Source organism: Athene cunicularia, assembly GCF_003259725.1.
Source record: "Athene cunicularia isolate RWA chromosome 4 unlocalized genomic scaffold, athCun1 chr4_part3, whole genome shotgun sequence".
Classification (NCBI taxonomy): domain Eukaryota; kingdom Metazoa; phylum Chordata; class Aves; order Strigiformes; family Strigidae; genus Athene; species Athene cunicularia.
The window spans coordinates 23,500,169-23,516,167 of record NW_020799100.1 but is presented as its reverse complement, the minus strand read 5'-3'; the positions used below and the strand labels follow the sequence as shown (position 1 = coordinate 23,516,167).

Genomic DNA, 15,999 nt, shown 5'->3' with positions numbered 1-15,999 from the left:
CAAGTGCTTGAATAACCTCCCTTTCCCCCTCCCCAGCCCTCCAAGCTGACTGGAGCCAGTACTGGAATTCACATTTCTCTGTGGAGACACTGAGTATAAATTTGTATCAGATGGGGGAAATGGAGGAGGAGCCGCTGTTGGATCTCGCTGTGGGTGAGTGCCTGCTGCGCCTGCACCCAGGTGAGGGTGCCGGGGGCGCGGGGTCTCGGCGCTGCGCCTGGCCCTGGGAGCAGTGATGGAGGAGTGTGGCTGCTGACACCTTCCTGCTAATTAACTCTGTGGTCTCTGTTTGTAGCTGCACTCAGCGTGGTTGTGAAGAGGGGCTTTGCAGAACCACAGCCTCGCGGTTGCTGCCCTGCAGAATAAGGCAGAGATTCCATCAGAGTGTGTTAGTGCGCAGAGTTCTGGTGCTAGGGGACGAACCTGAACTTGTCTGTAAGCGAAACGTGAAGTGTGGAGCAGCAGAGACTTCTGCAATCCCTGCCAGGCCTGGCGCAGAGCCAGTTTCCATAGGTGGGTCTTTCTCGTTTCTTCCTTCCAGGATTCCAAAACCTTGAACCCCCCTGGAGGAATTGTGTGTCTGCTCCAGTACTGCCACAGCCTTCAGGTGAGGGTTGTGCTGCTCTGGAAGGGTTGCTCTCACAAATGGGGTTCTTAATGATTTTATTGCCCTTGCTTCTCAATGCACAATAATTTTTGGAGTCTCTGAGGACTCTGCTCTTGCAGCCAGATTACTCTTCTGCATGTGTGGTCCAGCTTTCATGGATTCCCTTGCCTGTATCCATGGAGATTTAGGAGGCTTAGTAATTCTCCAGTTAGGTATATCTATATTCAGTTTGTCTTTAAAGAAATGAAGTGCAAAGCATTAATGGCAGAAGGCTGCTTCCACAGGACTACATAGTGTAAAAAATCCACAACACAACCTCAAAACAAAAACACCTGATTCTTCTGATCTGTTGGAAGGCATTTTTGTAGTTTAGAATCAACAACTTGTATTTAAGCTCTAGTTTGTGTAGACAGCTTCTGTGGGATTTGTAGTCTGTATTACATTTCAGATCCAGTTTAGGCCATACCTACAAGTGCTGGGGCCCAGATGACTTTTTTTTCTGTGGGATAGGGACAGGCTGGAGCATAAAAAGCTCTCAGACGAACTGGGGACCAGAAACACTGTCTTTTTGCAGGCTCTGGAATGTGGTTTTATTAAGCAGTGGAGCTTACTGAACTTAAAAGCCAAAGTAACAGTAGAATCAAGTTTTTATTGAGATACATTTGTCTGGTGGACTAATCCACTTGGCCTAGGATACTTTGTCCTCCTACTTGGAGTCAGTGCAACTGTAGAAATAAGGCTATGATTGCTTTTTCCTTTTCTTGTTTTCACTTTAAGGCAGGGAATTACCAAGGGGCTGGTCTCTAAATTCTGATTTGTTTTGGTGTAAACAGGTCTTGTAGGGACTTCTCCAAGTAGGTGACAAGCTTATTGGTTGCTTGTTCAGGCTAAAACATTTGGAGGGCAGCATGGGCATTTTTATTTTTGAAGTGTCCTCGTGAGAGATTCTCAGTGAACAGATGACCAGGCTTGGGAGCTTCCCAGCCACTTATTCTATTATTGTTCGTCACATTAAAAAAAATGTTGTCGTGGCAGTTCAGGTCAGTTTGTGTAGGATACTGTTAGTAACTATGGCAGTAAGGGAACTGTGTTAGTAACTGTTAGTAACTACAGCAGTAAGAACTAGATTTTGCGCTCTACTTATCAGGGTAGGACTCTGACTTGACAGCACTATCTTCTTGAAATCTGTTTGGGGTTGAATAGTCTGAGATACCAAACAAGACTTGTTCCCCTCTTTCTCACTTTAGCTGGTCCTAGAAGCTGCTACTTCTGTCTGTAACCTGGCTTCAGACTTGGTGCTTCATGCTGCAGCAGCTCTCTGTTCAGCAGCTGCATCTAATCGCTGTTTTCCAACACCTTGCAAAGCCTGGTAACGCACAGGACAAGGTATGATAGTTGTAGACAGTTGCACAGCAGCTGCTTGCACACTTGTGAACAGACTATATCTCGATGAGAAAGCAGCAAGTAGCTGAGGAATGGCTGCTTTGTCCTGTCCAGTCAGTGTGACTCCTGCTGAGTACCAGCTTCCCAGCTGTACGTAACACAGTCTTGGGCAGACAGTCCAATGATCTTACACCAGTGTGTAATGGGAGCACGTGACAACTGGCAGAGAGCAGTGCAATCATCTGTGGCTGATGTCGACCCATAACTGCTGCATACCCTTATGCAAGTTGACTCATGATGTTAATGTCTCCCTTACAGAAAAAATAACTTATCTGTAAGAAAAAGAATCTGGGCCTCAGTGCATTGAATGTTAGGCTGAGGCTGGCCTTTGTCTTGCATGTCTGCAGCTCTAATTTAAATGCAGTTTGTGGATAAGGGTGCAGGTCCTTATGGCTGTAAGTGATGGGTCTCTGGAAGTTACTAGCAACTTTAAGATGGAGTCTCTCAGGGTAGAAGGAAGCATGAAGTGGGTATGGGGAAAAGTGGAGTAAAGAACAATGAGGAGACATTAAGGAAAGAGTAGTGCTGAGACTGCAAAAAGGAATACTGGGAACTCCTGGCAGGGACTGATCCTCTGACTTCTGTTGAGAATGCACTTGCTCTGAGCAGGTGTTAATGCCATTGATGCTGCTTTCAAGTGAGCAGAGCTAGCTGGAAAATTACAAGCACTTGTGATTGCTGTTGCCTCCAGCTGTGGATCATCTTTTAAAGAAATACCGGACAGGGTTGATCTTCAATCAACAAGACTGACTGAAGGGTCAAGGTAATGTGGAATATACTGTTCTTGAGCTGGGAGGTTATGGTGAAGGCTGTCTATACCCCACATGTGCTCCCATCTATCTTTGGAGCATCCCTGACTAAAGGAGAAGCATCTGCAAGGCCTTGGCTGGGGCACTGTAACTTCTCGGTGGCCTTCACTCAGCCGGGCAGCAGCTGCACTGCAGAAGTGGCTGCTGTCAAGAAGCGCTGTTGTGAATTTTTTGTTTCCTTGTTGCTGTATTGGCCCATCTCCAATGACTGCATTGCTGCCCTCTTGCTTCCAGTGGTGAAAATTGGGCCCTTGCTCCTGTTGGCAGTGATTCTCAGAAGGCTGCGGAACACCTAGAGAAAGGCTGGAGTGGATGAGCGGTGGTCTTGTTTGAGAGAGAAATGAGACATGTTGACCGTCTTCCCCCTCAGCTTCCAGTCTCCGTGGCAGTGTCTGTGGCTTGAGTACACCTGATGTGAGCACTTGGTCTGCAGGTTTGTGTCAGTACATCTGCTTCGGGGCAGCACTTTGTACCTGGTTCTTGTGGGCTTGGAGAAAGCAGAACAAGCACAACTTGTCCTACTTGCTTTTATTAGCAGCTTGTTCTGGAACAGGAAGGGTGGTTGATGGGTTTTCGTAGTGACAACAAGGAAGGAGAATTTTAGTTTAGTTCAGTGGCTTTAGTTCTGTGCACGTAAGCAGCCTGTATCTGCTCCCTCGCAGGACTCCGAGGTGGTGGGCTTGGCAGGAGGTGGGGGGGTGATCTGTTCTTGCTGTTCAAGTTAAGAACGGAGGCTGTGTTCTGGAAACCTTTATTATTCCTGGGTCTGTGTGTCTGCTGCTCTGACTGCAGTCCCTGAGACTTCACCTGTGGGAACAGTGCAGGTTTGCTTCTGGCTGTCTCTTGGCATGACTGAGACGGTGCAGCTCTGGCAAGAGCACTTCTCTGTCTCATCCATCATCCTTCATCCACGCTCCTCAGAGGCCAACCAAGAATCCTTTCTCCTGCTTCTTTAGAGGTAAAACAAGGCACAGAGGACGATGTGTTTCTTCTAAGGCAGAGGAATTGTGGCTGAACCTGGTGGCTCATTTCCTAGACCTCAGCTCAGGCCGCCAGCTCCGTGCCCTTGGCGTGCCCAGACCACCGGCCCCCAGACCCGGGGAGAGCGCGGCCGCTCCTGCCTGCTCCAGACGGTGCCGGGGCAGTGGCTTCTGTGACGGGGCTCAGTGCTGGCCTTCAGTGTTGTCATGATTTGTTGACCTTCTGGCTCAGGTCCTCCCTCCACTCTGGACACTCTTCCTGTGGGAGTTCCACTGTCAGTCACCTGGGATTTTATCAAGTACTGATTTGATGAAATCCTCCAGTACTGGAGCAGACAGGTGTTACTTTGCTTGCCTGGATGACACCTGTAATCTTTCTGTGTATGTTGTAGCTTGCCCATGGGTAGGAGCCAGGTGGTTTCTGACTCGTGTGAGATTTTTGTCTCTTCCCTCTCCTGCTCTCTTGGCTGCTCTGCTGCAGGACAGGCTGCCTCTCCTGGTGCTTCCTGCTCCTTCTGATTCCTCTTCTGCTCCTTTGCGGAGGAACTTCTTCCTCCATTTATCAAATGTATCAAATCTTGATTCAAATGGTAGTGGAGTTACTGTCACAACCCCAGAACTGCAGCATCGTTAAAACTGTATTAATGTGTATATTAATAACAGGATTACACAATGGTTTCCATCTGCTTTCAGAGAAGCAGCAGACTAATAAGATAATTTTAAACCTTCCGTCTATGATCTCTTGGAAGCCACAAAGTTTATGGAAGAGCTCTTCTGGTCAGAGCTGTTTGCTCAGAGTATCTCCTGCCCAAAGGAACCGATGCAAGTCGGCCTTGTGCTGACGTTCTCTCTGTTTACTGCACCGCCCATGGAAGGATTGGAACTCTGACGATACCTCAGAAGGTCTGGGTGTGCTTCTGGTATTGTGGAACTTTTTGTTGGGTCAGTGCAGTGCTGACTTCAGTCTGTTTTACTTTTTGTGCAGAAATCAGGGATGAGGTGGAGTTAATGGCACCTCTTAGCTCTTTTGGGCATTAGCATGAGAGTCCCTAGACTGGGGCAGGGGCAAATTGTCCTTTGCGTTGGTGCAACGTGTTTTGAGCTAGAAAACCACTTCCTTGCCAGCATGTGCTAACACATCGCTAGAGGTGTAGGCACAGCCACCACACCAACAGCAAAGTGTGACCTGCTGGCAAGCAGGGTGGGGGCCGGGGGGGTGTGAGCATGTGAGCACACCCGTGGAAACTTGTCTTCTGCCAGACCTCTGTGAAACAGAGTTAAAGATTCACTTCGGCAGTGTCTTTCCTGCACATAAAGTGTGTGCTGATCTCCAAAGCAACATTTTGAGAGTGTTTTTTCAAAGCAAGGATATTTTTGCTTGGTTTGGTTTTTTTTTTTCGTTTTTTGTTTTTTGTAGGAGGGGTGGTTATTTGCAAAGCTTTCTATTTCTGTGTCCTGGGCTAAATGAACACTGGTTTACTCTGGAAAGGCTGCGTTTACATCTAGACTTGCTGCTAGATGGAATTGGGGAAGAGGAAGGAAAAGATGATCTTACTTTTCTGGCCTTTTTCCCCGTTTCAAAGACCCTAAAACAGGCTATCCGAACTCGGTACAGAGTGTGATTCTCTCCTCCTCCAGCAGGCCGTTCCTGCTTTCAGCAGAGGCCACTGGTGCCCCCCTCTCTGCAGGGCTGGGTGTGCTCAGACCCCACACCCCTCTCTGCCTTGGCCCCTCTCCCGTCGGGTGGCACTGACCCATCACTTGGTGTGCTCTGAGCTCCTGGCACGGGGAGGGGTCAGGGCCGGGCAAACACACACGTGTCCTTGCTGTGAAAAACGACTGCACATATATCTGGTGTATTTCTCTGTTCAAGGTTTGCTGGAGAGATAAGATGCATTGTGGTTTGTTTGGATGTGCTGTGGCCCCTTTCCTTGTGTCGCTCATGGCAAGTCTTGCTTTCCTGCTATGGAAATGCCTGAGACACCGAAATGCTGCCTCCCTGTAGGGCCTGAAAAGCAGGCAGGGCTAGGCAGGGCTGCGGAGGCTGCACAGATGGATGTTAAATTCAGGGGTGAGCTGCAGCCCAAGAATTTGAGTTTGAAGGCTGAGGCATTCAGGGCAGCTTGCAAGAGAGAGCAAACCACCTGGAAAGGCTGACCTGAGTGAGGGGGCACAGAGCAGGGACGCTGGCCAGGGCTGCGTCCAGGTAAAGCAAATGCTCACGCCCCTGCCAGCTCTCCTCCCATAGGAGCGAGGGGGGGGGGAAGCCTTCGAAGGACACTCTACAGATGGTTGGAAGTAAGGAATTTTTACATTAGCTGGGGTCAAGGGGTGGAATTACAGAGCAGTCGCAGTGACCCTGGGCATGGCTGGGCAGTCTGCGCCGTGCCCGGCCCTGCTGCTCCCCGGGACACGCACTGTGGCTCTCGCCCACTCCAGGCTCAGGGGTACCACTCGCCCTGGATCAAAACCCTGGTGATACTCAGTGGTTTGTCCCACCCTCTCTGCGCTCACAGAGCTGTTGGTCTGAACAAAACCTGAGGAGCAAATCCTGCAACAGAAAAAATGCATTTGTGCAATGAGCCAGGGCTGGCGCGAGGCTGCTGCAGGGCTGTGACTGCTGGTGGCCAAACCCTTCGTGTACTGAGCTGGCATGTGTCACCCATGTTTGGCACAAGGGGCGAGGAGACTGGTCAGTGATGCCCTGCAAATGCGAATCTCTTGCCTCAGATCACGTCCCTCCACAGAGCACTGCCTGCTCCTCTTGCCTGTGCCCTGTCACGGGAGCAGTCATGCCCAGCCTGCACTTGGCAAATGGGAGTGAGGTGGAATGAAATGCTCTGTGCTGCTCTACCAGGTGCAGAGGGAAGAGAGGGAACTGGACAGGTGACTTTTGAAACTGGATTTCCCCCTAAGAAATCTTTTTTTCTTTTTTAATCCTTTATGCATTGTCCATGAGTTTCTCTCCACTGCAGGTCCTCGGTGGCATGTTTGAATGCTTGGACACTGGCCTTTAAAACTTTATTGAACTGAAGAATAGGATTCCCTTCCCCACTCCTTATGGAAAATTCTTGCACTCAGTGCCTTCGATGCTTTTCTCAGAAGGTTTAAGGATCTGCTTCTAATCTGAAAGCTTTGGGTAGAAAACTTTCATTTTGGGGTGGAAAACCAAAACTTTCTAATTATCTTCAAAACACAGTGTGTGTGTTGAGGATTCATTTTCTGAACAATTTCTAGCTAGTTCTCATGTGTAGTTTATCTCCTCTGTATGGATTGATTAGAGAGAGTCTAGTTTCAGAGGCTTTTGCTTATACTGACTACTGATACATTACTGCATTAAAAAAACTTGATTAAAGCAAACGTTAATTTGGTATTAGGAACAATTTGGGCTCCTGAGGTGAGAGCTGTTCTTAAACTCCACAAAACCCAGGAACTGAAACTGTGTCCTCTGTTGCATTTTGGTCCTCGGGGGCAAATTGATTTACCCTGGAGGTGAGAGTAGACTAAATTAATGGCAGTGTTTCTGGGAATACGTTTAAGAGTTTTCTTCTTACAGAAGTTTCACTAGCATGAACTATCAGTGTGAAATAAATAATCCTTATCTGTGCCTTTATGACACTTTTCAGCAGAGAATTTAGCAAATGAGCAAAGTGTGGCTGCTTCCTCACCACTGTCCTGTGAAGCGAATACTCACATTTTAGAGCTGGGAGCTGCAGCACTGGGGCAGGCAGTGATGTGGCTCGATGACAATCCAGTCAAGAGCGGGACCTGTTGGGCCTACTCACGCCCCATGGCTCTAAGAGCTGCTGTGCCCCCCTGCCTGAGGCAGCCGCGCTCTGTGCTCCTCTCGGCTCTTCCAGCCCTCAACTGGCAACCTCTTGTATGATCAGACACTGCAGTGAGTATCGCCCCTGTAACTGGAGGTAGGTCTGGTTCCTAAAAGGGAGGTCGGGGAGGCAGGACGAGGTGAGCATTGCTGGGGACTGGTATGTGGAGATGGGGCTCATCTCGCCCAGTTCCCGTGCCCTGATGGACTAGGCTGCAGCAAGATCCAAGCACCATCCTTCTGTCCATCTTTCCCTCTGCTTTCCCCTCCCTCCTCCCTCCCTCCACCCCCAGGGAGGCTGTCCTAGCTTTTCCTCTTTTTCTTTTCCTTTCTTTTCCCCCTTCCCCACCCCTCAGCTGTACTTATAACTCTTGATCTAGCTGGCCTTGCAACAGACAACAGCCCAGGAGACAGAGCATGATGGCTCGTGGCATCTCGGGGCTCATGCGATCCTTGTGGAGTGGACTGAATATGAGCAAGATTGGTTTTATTTATCTGCGTGAGGTGGCTGAGCAGTGTCACACACCAGTGAAGCAGTGGTGGAGAAGAGGCTTCAGCTCCACGCACAAGCTCCAGGACGCCCCTGGGGAGTTGAGGTGAGTGAAATGCTGAACCTGACCTTGCTGCATCCAGGAGGGATGAGCTTACCTCTGCCTTGTAAGTAACCTCTAAGTAGCCAGTCTTTCCTCTGTCTGTTCCTGAAGGATAATTCAGAAGGAGATTGCATTTGTCTGAGCAAAATAAAGGGAATGCACAGATCCCCTAGTTCAGTATGATCTGGGTCAGATGGCAATCTGCTAGACGCTAGAAAAAAACCCAACTGTCATCACAGAAAATGCAATAAAACATTTTGCTGTCTGACCTTAGAGAAAAACTATACTGATAACTCTGCCTAATGGGATTTATGAAGGCTTGTTATCAGTGGGGTCTCTTTCTACTTGGTTTGTTGCTTATGAAGCTATCTCTGGCAGTACTTGTAGGCATCTTGTTGGTTTGTATGGCCTTGGAAAGTATCTTTTAGGGAAAAACACAGGGAGAAGAACATTCTTGAAACTCCCTTCACTAGTTCTATGTGTCATAGAAAGTTTGAGATTTTTTTTTTTTTGAAAGGGGATACTCAGATGACAAATGTTGAACTTGCAGTGCTGAGTTTGTCACATCCTGATCTTTCCAAAGCTCTGACTGTGTCCTGTGACAATAATGACATTGTAAAATAGTTCAGCCTAAATGAAGCAAAAATTGGTTTAATCCATTTTGACTTGTTTTTAAAATCCTGGTTCAAAAATAATTTTCTTAACAAAATGTGAAAGGAATTTTTTCATAGTTTCAGAAATGTGCATAAACAAATTCAACAGTAAATAGAAAATGAAGAAATCTCCATGTTTTCCTTCCGGGCTCTCTTGGAGCCTAGGGTACACCAAGCAGTTCTCCTCTGGAGGAGACTGGAGCGTGGGACTGTTTTGGGGGATGTGAAGACAACTAACTAGGCCAGTATGTGAGCAGGTCTGTGGGAGGGGACTGAACTGAACAGTGAAAATGGGGAGTAATCAGGCTGGGTTTATGACCCCGGCAGAGGCATCTATACCACGAACACAGCCAAACAGCTTAAATTTCCCTTACAGCCAGGGAAGAGAGAGAAGCTGCTCATGGGTCCTCTGTGTGGTGGGCAGGAGCGCTTGGCCGCATCCCCGCTCCCGAGGAGGGGGAGCTGCTGCACCCAGGCTCTGCAGAGTCCTGCGGGTGGTCTGTGGCCACAGCATCTGCGCTCCCCCCTCTCCATCCTGATCCCCCTGTGCTGTCCCTGGCTGCAGCTCACCTGTCTCCGGGCTCGTTTAACTGGCAGGGCTGTGGGCAGGAGGGGCTGCAGGGAACTGATCCCCCCAGCACTCCTGGAAGCCTGGTGTGGGGATCCTCCTGGGGCTGATGTGGGCTCTAGGTGCCCCAGAGACAACACGAATGAAGTTTTCTGTCAGTAAACATGCGTGCAGCCCTGGGATTGCTGGATCTATCGTGCTCTGCCTTCAGGCAGGCAGCTTGCATTATCCCCTTGAAGAATGCATTGACTTGCAGCATTAAGTCCTGTGACTTTACCATTGCTATTGTGTAATAAATTATTTCACCCATAACTGTAAAACCAACATCGCCAGGAAACGTGCCTATTTGCCATAAAAATGGAATAAATGAGTCTAATCCATCAAAATATAGAGAAGGTTCTTTTGTTTTCTTTTGACATTTGAGAACTAGTCTTTAAATTGCTTATTTACAAAGAAATGTCTGTGGGTGTCTCCCTGAAGGAGACTGAAATGTCTTAAAGATGTTCTTTGGCTGTTTGCTTTGGGAGGTAGTGTGGTCCTGCTTGGCTGTGTGTGACTGCAGTGTGATCCTTCCATTCTGCATGTAGGAAACTCTTCCCTTTGCAGTGTGGTCTCAGTGCTAACTTCACAGCTGTTTTCATAACCAGGGGACCCTGCTGTAGACTAATGGCCCAGGCATTGTTTTCTGCTGAAGCTTTCTGAAAAACAGGAAGCCAGCTGCCTCAGATGAAGGTACAGTGGCCCCTAGGCTCTGCTCCTGCTAGCTGAATCAAGTCACAACTAAAAACAAAAGAGCAGAAAAGGCAAAATACACTGTTTCACTCTTTTCTCCAGTTCCAAGTTTCGATGGAATATGGGGATTGGCTTTCCAAATAAATAATTGTTTGGAATTTTCTGCTCCTGGAGTTTTGCTGGTCAAGCCCATGTGGCATTTTAAAAACCAGCATCCTTAGTCACTTAGAGATGTACTGCAGAGGTTTGTCAGCAGGTGAATGGGATTAGATCTAGATGGTGATTGTGACTTATGTGAAGCAGAATGAACAAGACCCAAAAACTTGAAAGAGAAAATTTCTTCTCCCTTTTTCATTACACTTTTACAGGAATTCTTTCCTGTCTCCTATTCAGCTGGATACTTCCCCCATACTCCACCTCTGCCTCTTATGAGTTAAGAAAGAGCAAAGAAAATTGTTTAAGCTTGATCCTCATATATTTCTGTGCTTAATGTTCAAAGGAAATCAGCAGAGATCTCTACATACTTCATTGTCATCTGCTACAGAGCAGAGAGGGATGAGCAGGCAGGGTAAGGCCTTCCACCTGCTGGTGCTGCTATCCCAGGGACAATTCCCACTTAACCAGTTCCTTCTCCCAACCTTTGTGACTGTCCAAGAGGATGCCTGGCACAGAGGAGTGTAGGTGCTACAGCCCTTCCTCGCTGGCAGGTTTGCAGTGATATGTGACTCCAGAGCTGTGGCTTTGTATCGGTGTATATTGCAATTATATTGCAAGAAATTGGCAGGTTGGAAATTCTCAGAGCTCTGAGTTATACTTGCTGCTTGTTCCACTGGCCCCAGGGCTTCCCGGAGAAGTGTTAGCAAGCTTTGTACCAAACAGCACTTTTATTGGGATTAGCTGGATGCAGCTTTGCTTAGTCTTGTGTAAGTGGAAAAAAATCAGGGGACTGTGAGCTTGGGCAGTTCTCACTGAAATCCGCTCTATCTCCAAGGCTGTGTTCGTTCTTCCAGTGCCAGAAATGTCAGCAGCAAGGCCACGGGCAACACTGGCACCGCTAGTGCTCGGGAGCTGGTCAGATCTCTGGGGACAGGGGTGGATCTTTCTAGGGCCCTGGGAGTAGTGTGTGGTGTTGGCCTGACAGATGAGAAGAGGGTGGGGGCAGCTTCTGCACTGGAGAAGGTCCTGGGCTTTGAGCTGACGGGCACAGGGCCAGTGCCACAGTGGAGGGTACTGGGCAAAACCTCCACTGCCCTGCTTCAGCACAGGGGCTGGGACCTCGGAATCGCTGGTACCTCCTGCTTCCCAGTGGCCATTTGGGTCTGCACACTAAGAAAACCCCGTGCTTGTCTGCTCCCCTGGCCCGTATGACAGATGGTCTCGGAATACGCTGTCTCAGTGAGAAACCCGCGACACTGCTGCTGAGGGTGGCAGCCTTCTCCACACTAGTGGGGAGCAGAGCCTGCTCTGGAGGGGATGAAGTGGGTGCTGTTTCCGTCTTATTTGGAGATGTGGTTTCTGCAAGTCAGCACTAAGAGATGCCGATGGCCTTGTTCTTAACTCTCTACCAGATTCAATCTCACAGGCTGTCAAAATAACTATCAGCGTCTCCTGAGCGAGGCTCACGTCGGCTCAGGGGTTACTCAGCACAGTTGATCTGTAAGCTGGGGCTGAGCATGTCTCATCATAACAAGGCTTCCTGTGACTGAGTTCAGGAAGGAGCAGGCACTTCATGAACGAACAAGCATTAGAAAAGGAACAGTTATCGATTAATCCCCTTGGGAAGGGGAAACAAAATGTGAATGACAACAGCCTTTATTGCATGGTTAGCATCTGAACCTGAGCACTGTTCTTGTTAATCCTAAACAGAGGGATGTAATATCCCAGGCCCAGGACTTGCAAATGCTTTGCCCAAGCATAGGCAGCAGGTGTAGAGCATCTGCACTTGTTCATGTGCAGCCATACATTTATTCTGAGGGATGTTTGATAAAGTGGGAAATATTTTAGGTCAACTGGGATTTGCCTGTCACTGAGAACTGATAATCTGAATCTCTTCTGACATGAGTGCTGTAATCCCTCTAGAAAGTGTTTGTATGCACATTTCCCTCCAAGTATCATGTCTCTAGTGCTCATCTGAAAGACCTCGGCGGTGGGCGTGCAGGAGGGGTGGGTTCCTCTGATTTCTGCAAACTTGTTTTACAGCTCTGCGGACCAGGTGATGGTGCATTTTATAAATCGGGATGGAGAGAGATTTACAGCCACGGCCAAAGAAGGGGAGAGTTTGCTGGAAGTGGTAGTTAATCAGAACTTGGCCATTGATGGATTTGGTAGGTGTTGCACAAGGGTGTGTGCTCTTGGGGTTTATGTGTCTGTGCTGTGACCAGCTCTACACATGTCACTGTGTTCTGGCGAGACCATGAATTGGGCTTGCTGGGCTGCTTTGCCACACGGAGGTGACAATGTGCCATCACTGCTGGGATTCCTGTGCCAATGCGTTTGGCTGGTTAGAGCTGATGTACAAATTTGGAAACTGTTTGGGATCCCCCCAGAGAAGAGGCAGGCTGAAATCTGCATCATCTGTTGAGTTTTCTGGCATCTCTTTTGACATGCTCCTGGTCTGCTAAAGGACCTTTTCTCACACTGTTCCCCAAGATGAGTGCTCTCACCCCCTTGTTTTTGCCGATTCGCTGTCACCCCCTCATTTCTCTGCCAGGTGCGTGTGAAGGGACATTAGCCTGCTCCACCTGTCACCTCATCTTTGAGAAGGACGCCTTCCAGAAGCTGGATGCCATCTCAGATGAAGAGCTGGACATGCTGGACTTGGCGTACGGGCTGACGGAGACGTAAGCCTGCCCGCTGACCACAGCGGGTTCTCAAACATCCTAGGCAGATTCTCCTGGCACCTGTTTCCAAGGGGATGGGACTTATTCTGTGGTACAGTTGTGCCTCTAGAGCTGTTTTCTCTTGGGGCACATGAGACCTTTAACAGGAGATTTAGTAAAAACCCAGCCTGGACCAGACATCCAGATGCGGGTGGGGAATTTCTCCCTTTACTGTGGGAATGGATGAGCCTCACTCAGTGTTGTTTTCTCAGCTCTCGCCTTGGCTGCCAGGTGCGTGTTAAGAAGTGGATGGATGGTCTGACGGTGCGAGTCCCTGTGGATGTGTCGGACATCAGGAGGCAGCTGGAGGTTGGAAAGCAAAGCAAACAGTAGCTGGAAACAACTCCTGCACAACTCACATCCTCATGTTAGGTGTGGCAGGGTACTCGCTTTGGGTTAATACTATTGTTTTTTGTGGCTGGCTTGCGGTACACTGTAGAGGTCTGATTCAGTATAAATGTCTGTTCAACAAATCTCTTATTTAAACGAAGCTTAATACTGTGGGTTTTGGTACATGTTTTAAGTGCCTAAGTGCTCTGAATACAACTGGACTAAAGCGTATGGCTTCACCTTTCCCTGGGCGGGGGACAGTAAACATCTGTGCTATGACTCACCCTCTCCTTTGAAATTTAAGGAATTCTGCTATTCTAAGTAATTGCTGGGAATTTTGCAAGGTTTGGCTCTTTAACTGTAGAGGGGATTTTTCCCAGTTTGGGGAGCTTAAGAGAGAGCTGTTCCAAGCACAAGACGGTGTGCTGTTGGCTTGATGGTACAGGCTGGGCTTGGTTAGCCCTCCGGTACCGGCAGCTCCTGGGGCAGGAACCGCTTTCTGTGAATCCAAGATGTTACACGTCACTGTATTGTTATGTGCCATAACCTGCTACTTTCTCCAAATATTAAGTTTTCCCATTGCTGTAATACCACATGAAATAAAATTCTAATAGTCAGTCTAATAGACCTATGAGATGCACTTTTGTGGTAACATGAGTCTGCTTGGGATAGAATGAATTTGATGGAAATTTAGGTATAATATCCTGTTGCCTGGTTGACTCGACTGGATTTTTCCCCTTGTGTATGAATGAATATGTCAAACTTGCCATTTCAATGTCATAGAGAACCCATGATCTCTAACCGATTTTTCCAAACAGAATTCTGCACAGAAACCTTTCCTATGGATTTAGTTAAAATCTAGGCTATCCTTAGCAACCAATTTAAACCAACTCGTCTGTCCCTTGACAGTTCTGTGGTGCAGAGGACTCTGAATGAAGGAGACTCCTGCAGAGCAGGGGGGAGAATGTGTCTTGGGAGACTCTTTTGGGATGTCAGAGAAGGGAGTGGGATGGTTGAAATAAACTTCCATCAGGGTCTCTGTCAGCCTGTGGGGCAAGGGAACAAATCCTACATGCCAAGCAGAAATGAGAAGAGGCTGAAGGCTGTGAGTCATTGTCTCTTCAAGGCAAATGTGCTGGAGTTGTCTGGCCTTGATCTATGCCAGGAGCAGGTCCTGAGGGCTCCTTGCTTCCCGGATGGCCAACTGCATGATATGTCTTCCTGAGCGACTGCATCCGGTGGGGCACCGAGTGGGGCTTCTGATACGTGTCAGGCCAGCTTGGACTAAATCTCTCCTTTGGGTCTGAAAAAGGGCAGAGGGAGAAGGGAAGCCCATTTGTGTCAGGGCTGTACATGAAGGGAAAATGTAGCCTTCCTGGGGCAGAAAACCACTGTCTGTTTGGTATTTCTTTTTATCAGCAAGCTGGGTGCTATGAAACTTTTTCAAGACTGCTTGGTGACTTCCAGGTGCCTCTTTGTCCCAGGGAGGGGTACATCCTACTTGGGAGACTTGAGAAAGGAATTTTGGTAGCAGTTGGATGTAATATGTGACAGGAAAATGACATCAAGCATCACATCCTCCTGTGAGGATGGGGTACTCTCCTCTTGAGGAAAGGGGCCCTTAGTTCTAGGTTTTGCAATTGTCTTCCTTGGGCTTTCCAAGAGTGCAGGGCCAGAGACTCAACTGCTTCTCAGCACAGTTTGGTGCTTTCCAAATGCCATGGCCCAAGCATAGGAGGGAGGGAAGTAACAGCAAGGGAACAAAAGGTGACAACAGCACCACAACGACGAACTTGTGTGTCTTTTATTGAAAAAGTTACAACTGTAGCTCTGGAAAAAGGCTGTGAGTGCCTTATCAGTGTTCATGTGTGAGGGGAACGATGGTGGGGGGTTGTATTATGATTACATGCACCTTTCATCATACAAGGGCCCCTGACGTGGTCTGGGACAGGGAGTGTTCAACACCCTCCCTATAACAAATCAAACGCTGTACACCTTGGAATGGGGGCTGTGGGCTTCCCCCTCTCTCCTTGCCCTGGTATTTGATGGTGGGGAGTGGGAGTGGGGCTTCCCCTCTGCACAAGGACTGAACCATGGCAGGTTTCTGGCAGCTCCAGGTATGGCCACTTACAGCTGCCCACCAGGACCCCCTGTCAGTCATTAGGGTTTGGGTATTCCTCTGGTCCTTCATGCATTCACTGATAATTCTGTAAAAGGAGTGTCTCCGAGAGAAACCACCTTCGAAAACTCTCCCATCACTTTGAAATGAAACATCCTGAACCTTTTAACCGCTGGGCCTTTTCCATCACTTTCTTAGTGCCTGTCAGACTAATATGGTGCTCTCAGCCTCTTTCAGAGCTCAGCTGGCAGCATCACAACCCTCTAAGCAAGTCCCACCGTGGCTACAGTGCTTCAAGCATCGTTCCGAGAGGCATCGCAGGGACACCCCCAGAGTCCACTGCTGCATTTCTGTAGTGATGCAACCCCAGCAGCCTGCGTCTGCCCAGTGCTTCCCCAGGCTGCGTTCTGCTGCACCTGGGCCAGGTCCTGTGCTAGTGGGAACCCCACGTGTCACCAAG

General features: G+C 48.6%; 1 protein-coding gene across 2 annotated transcripts; it reads left to right on the top strand.

Moving 5' to 3' along the window:
• Positions 1–60: 60 nt before the first annotated feature.
• LOC113479948 (adrenodoxin-like) lies at positions 61–14,055 on the top strand. 2 transcript variants are annotated; one of them, XM_026848377.1, is made up of 6 exons: positions 61–153; positions 296–513; positions 8,046–8,261; positions 12,411–12,535; positions 12,922–13,051; positions 13,303–14,055. In XM_026848377.1, the coding sequence occupies exons 3-6, from the start codon at positions 8,083–8,085 to the stop codon at positions 13,421–13,423; spliced, it is 555 nt and encodes a 184-aa protein (XP_026704178.1). In that variant the 5' UTR covers positions 61–153; positions 296–513; positions 8,046–8,082; the 3' UTR covers positions 13,424–14,055. The 2 variants fall into 2 exon arrangements, with proteins under 2 accessions (XP_026704178.1, XP_026704179.1); XM_026848378.1 differs by lacking the exons at positions 61–153; positions 296–513 and having other exon boundaries at positions 7,927–8,261.
• Positions 14,056–15,999: the final 1,944 nt, after the last annotated feature.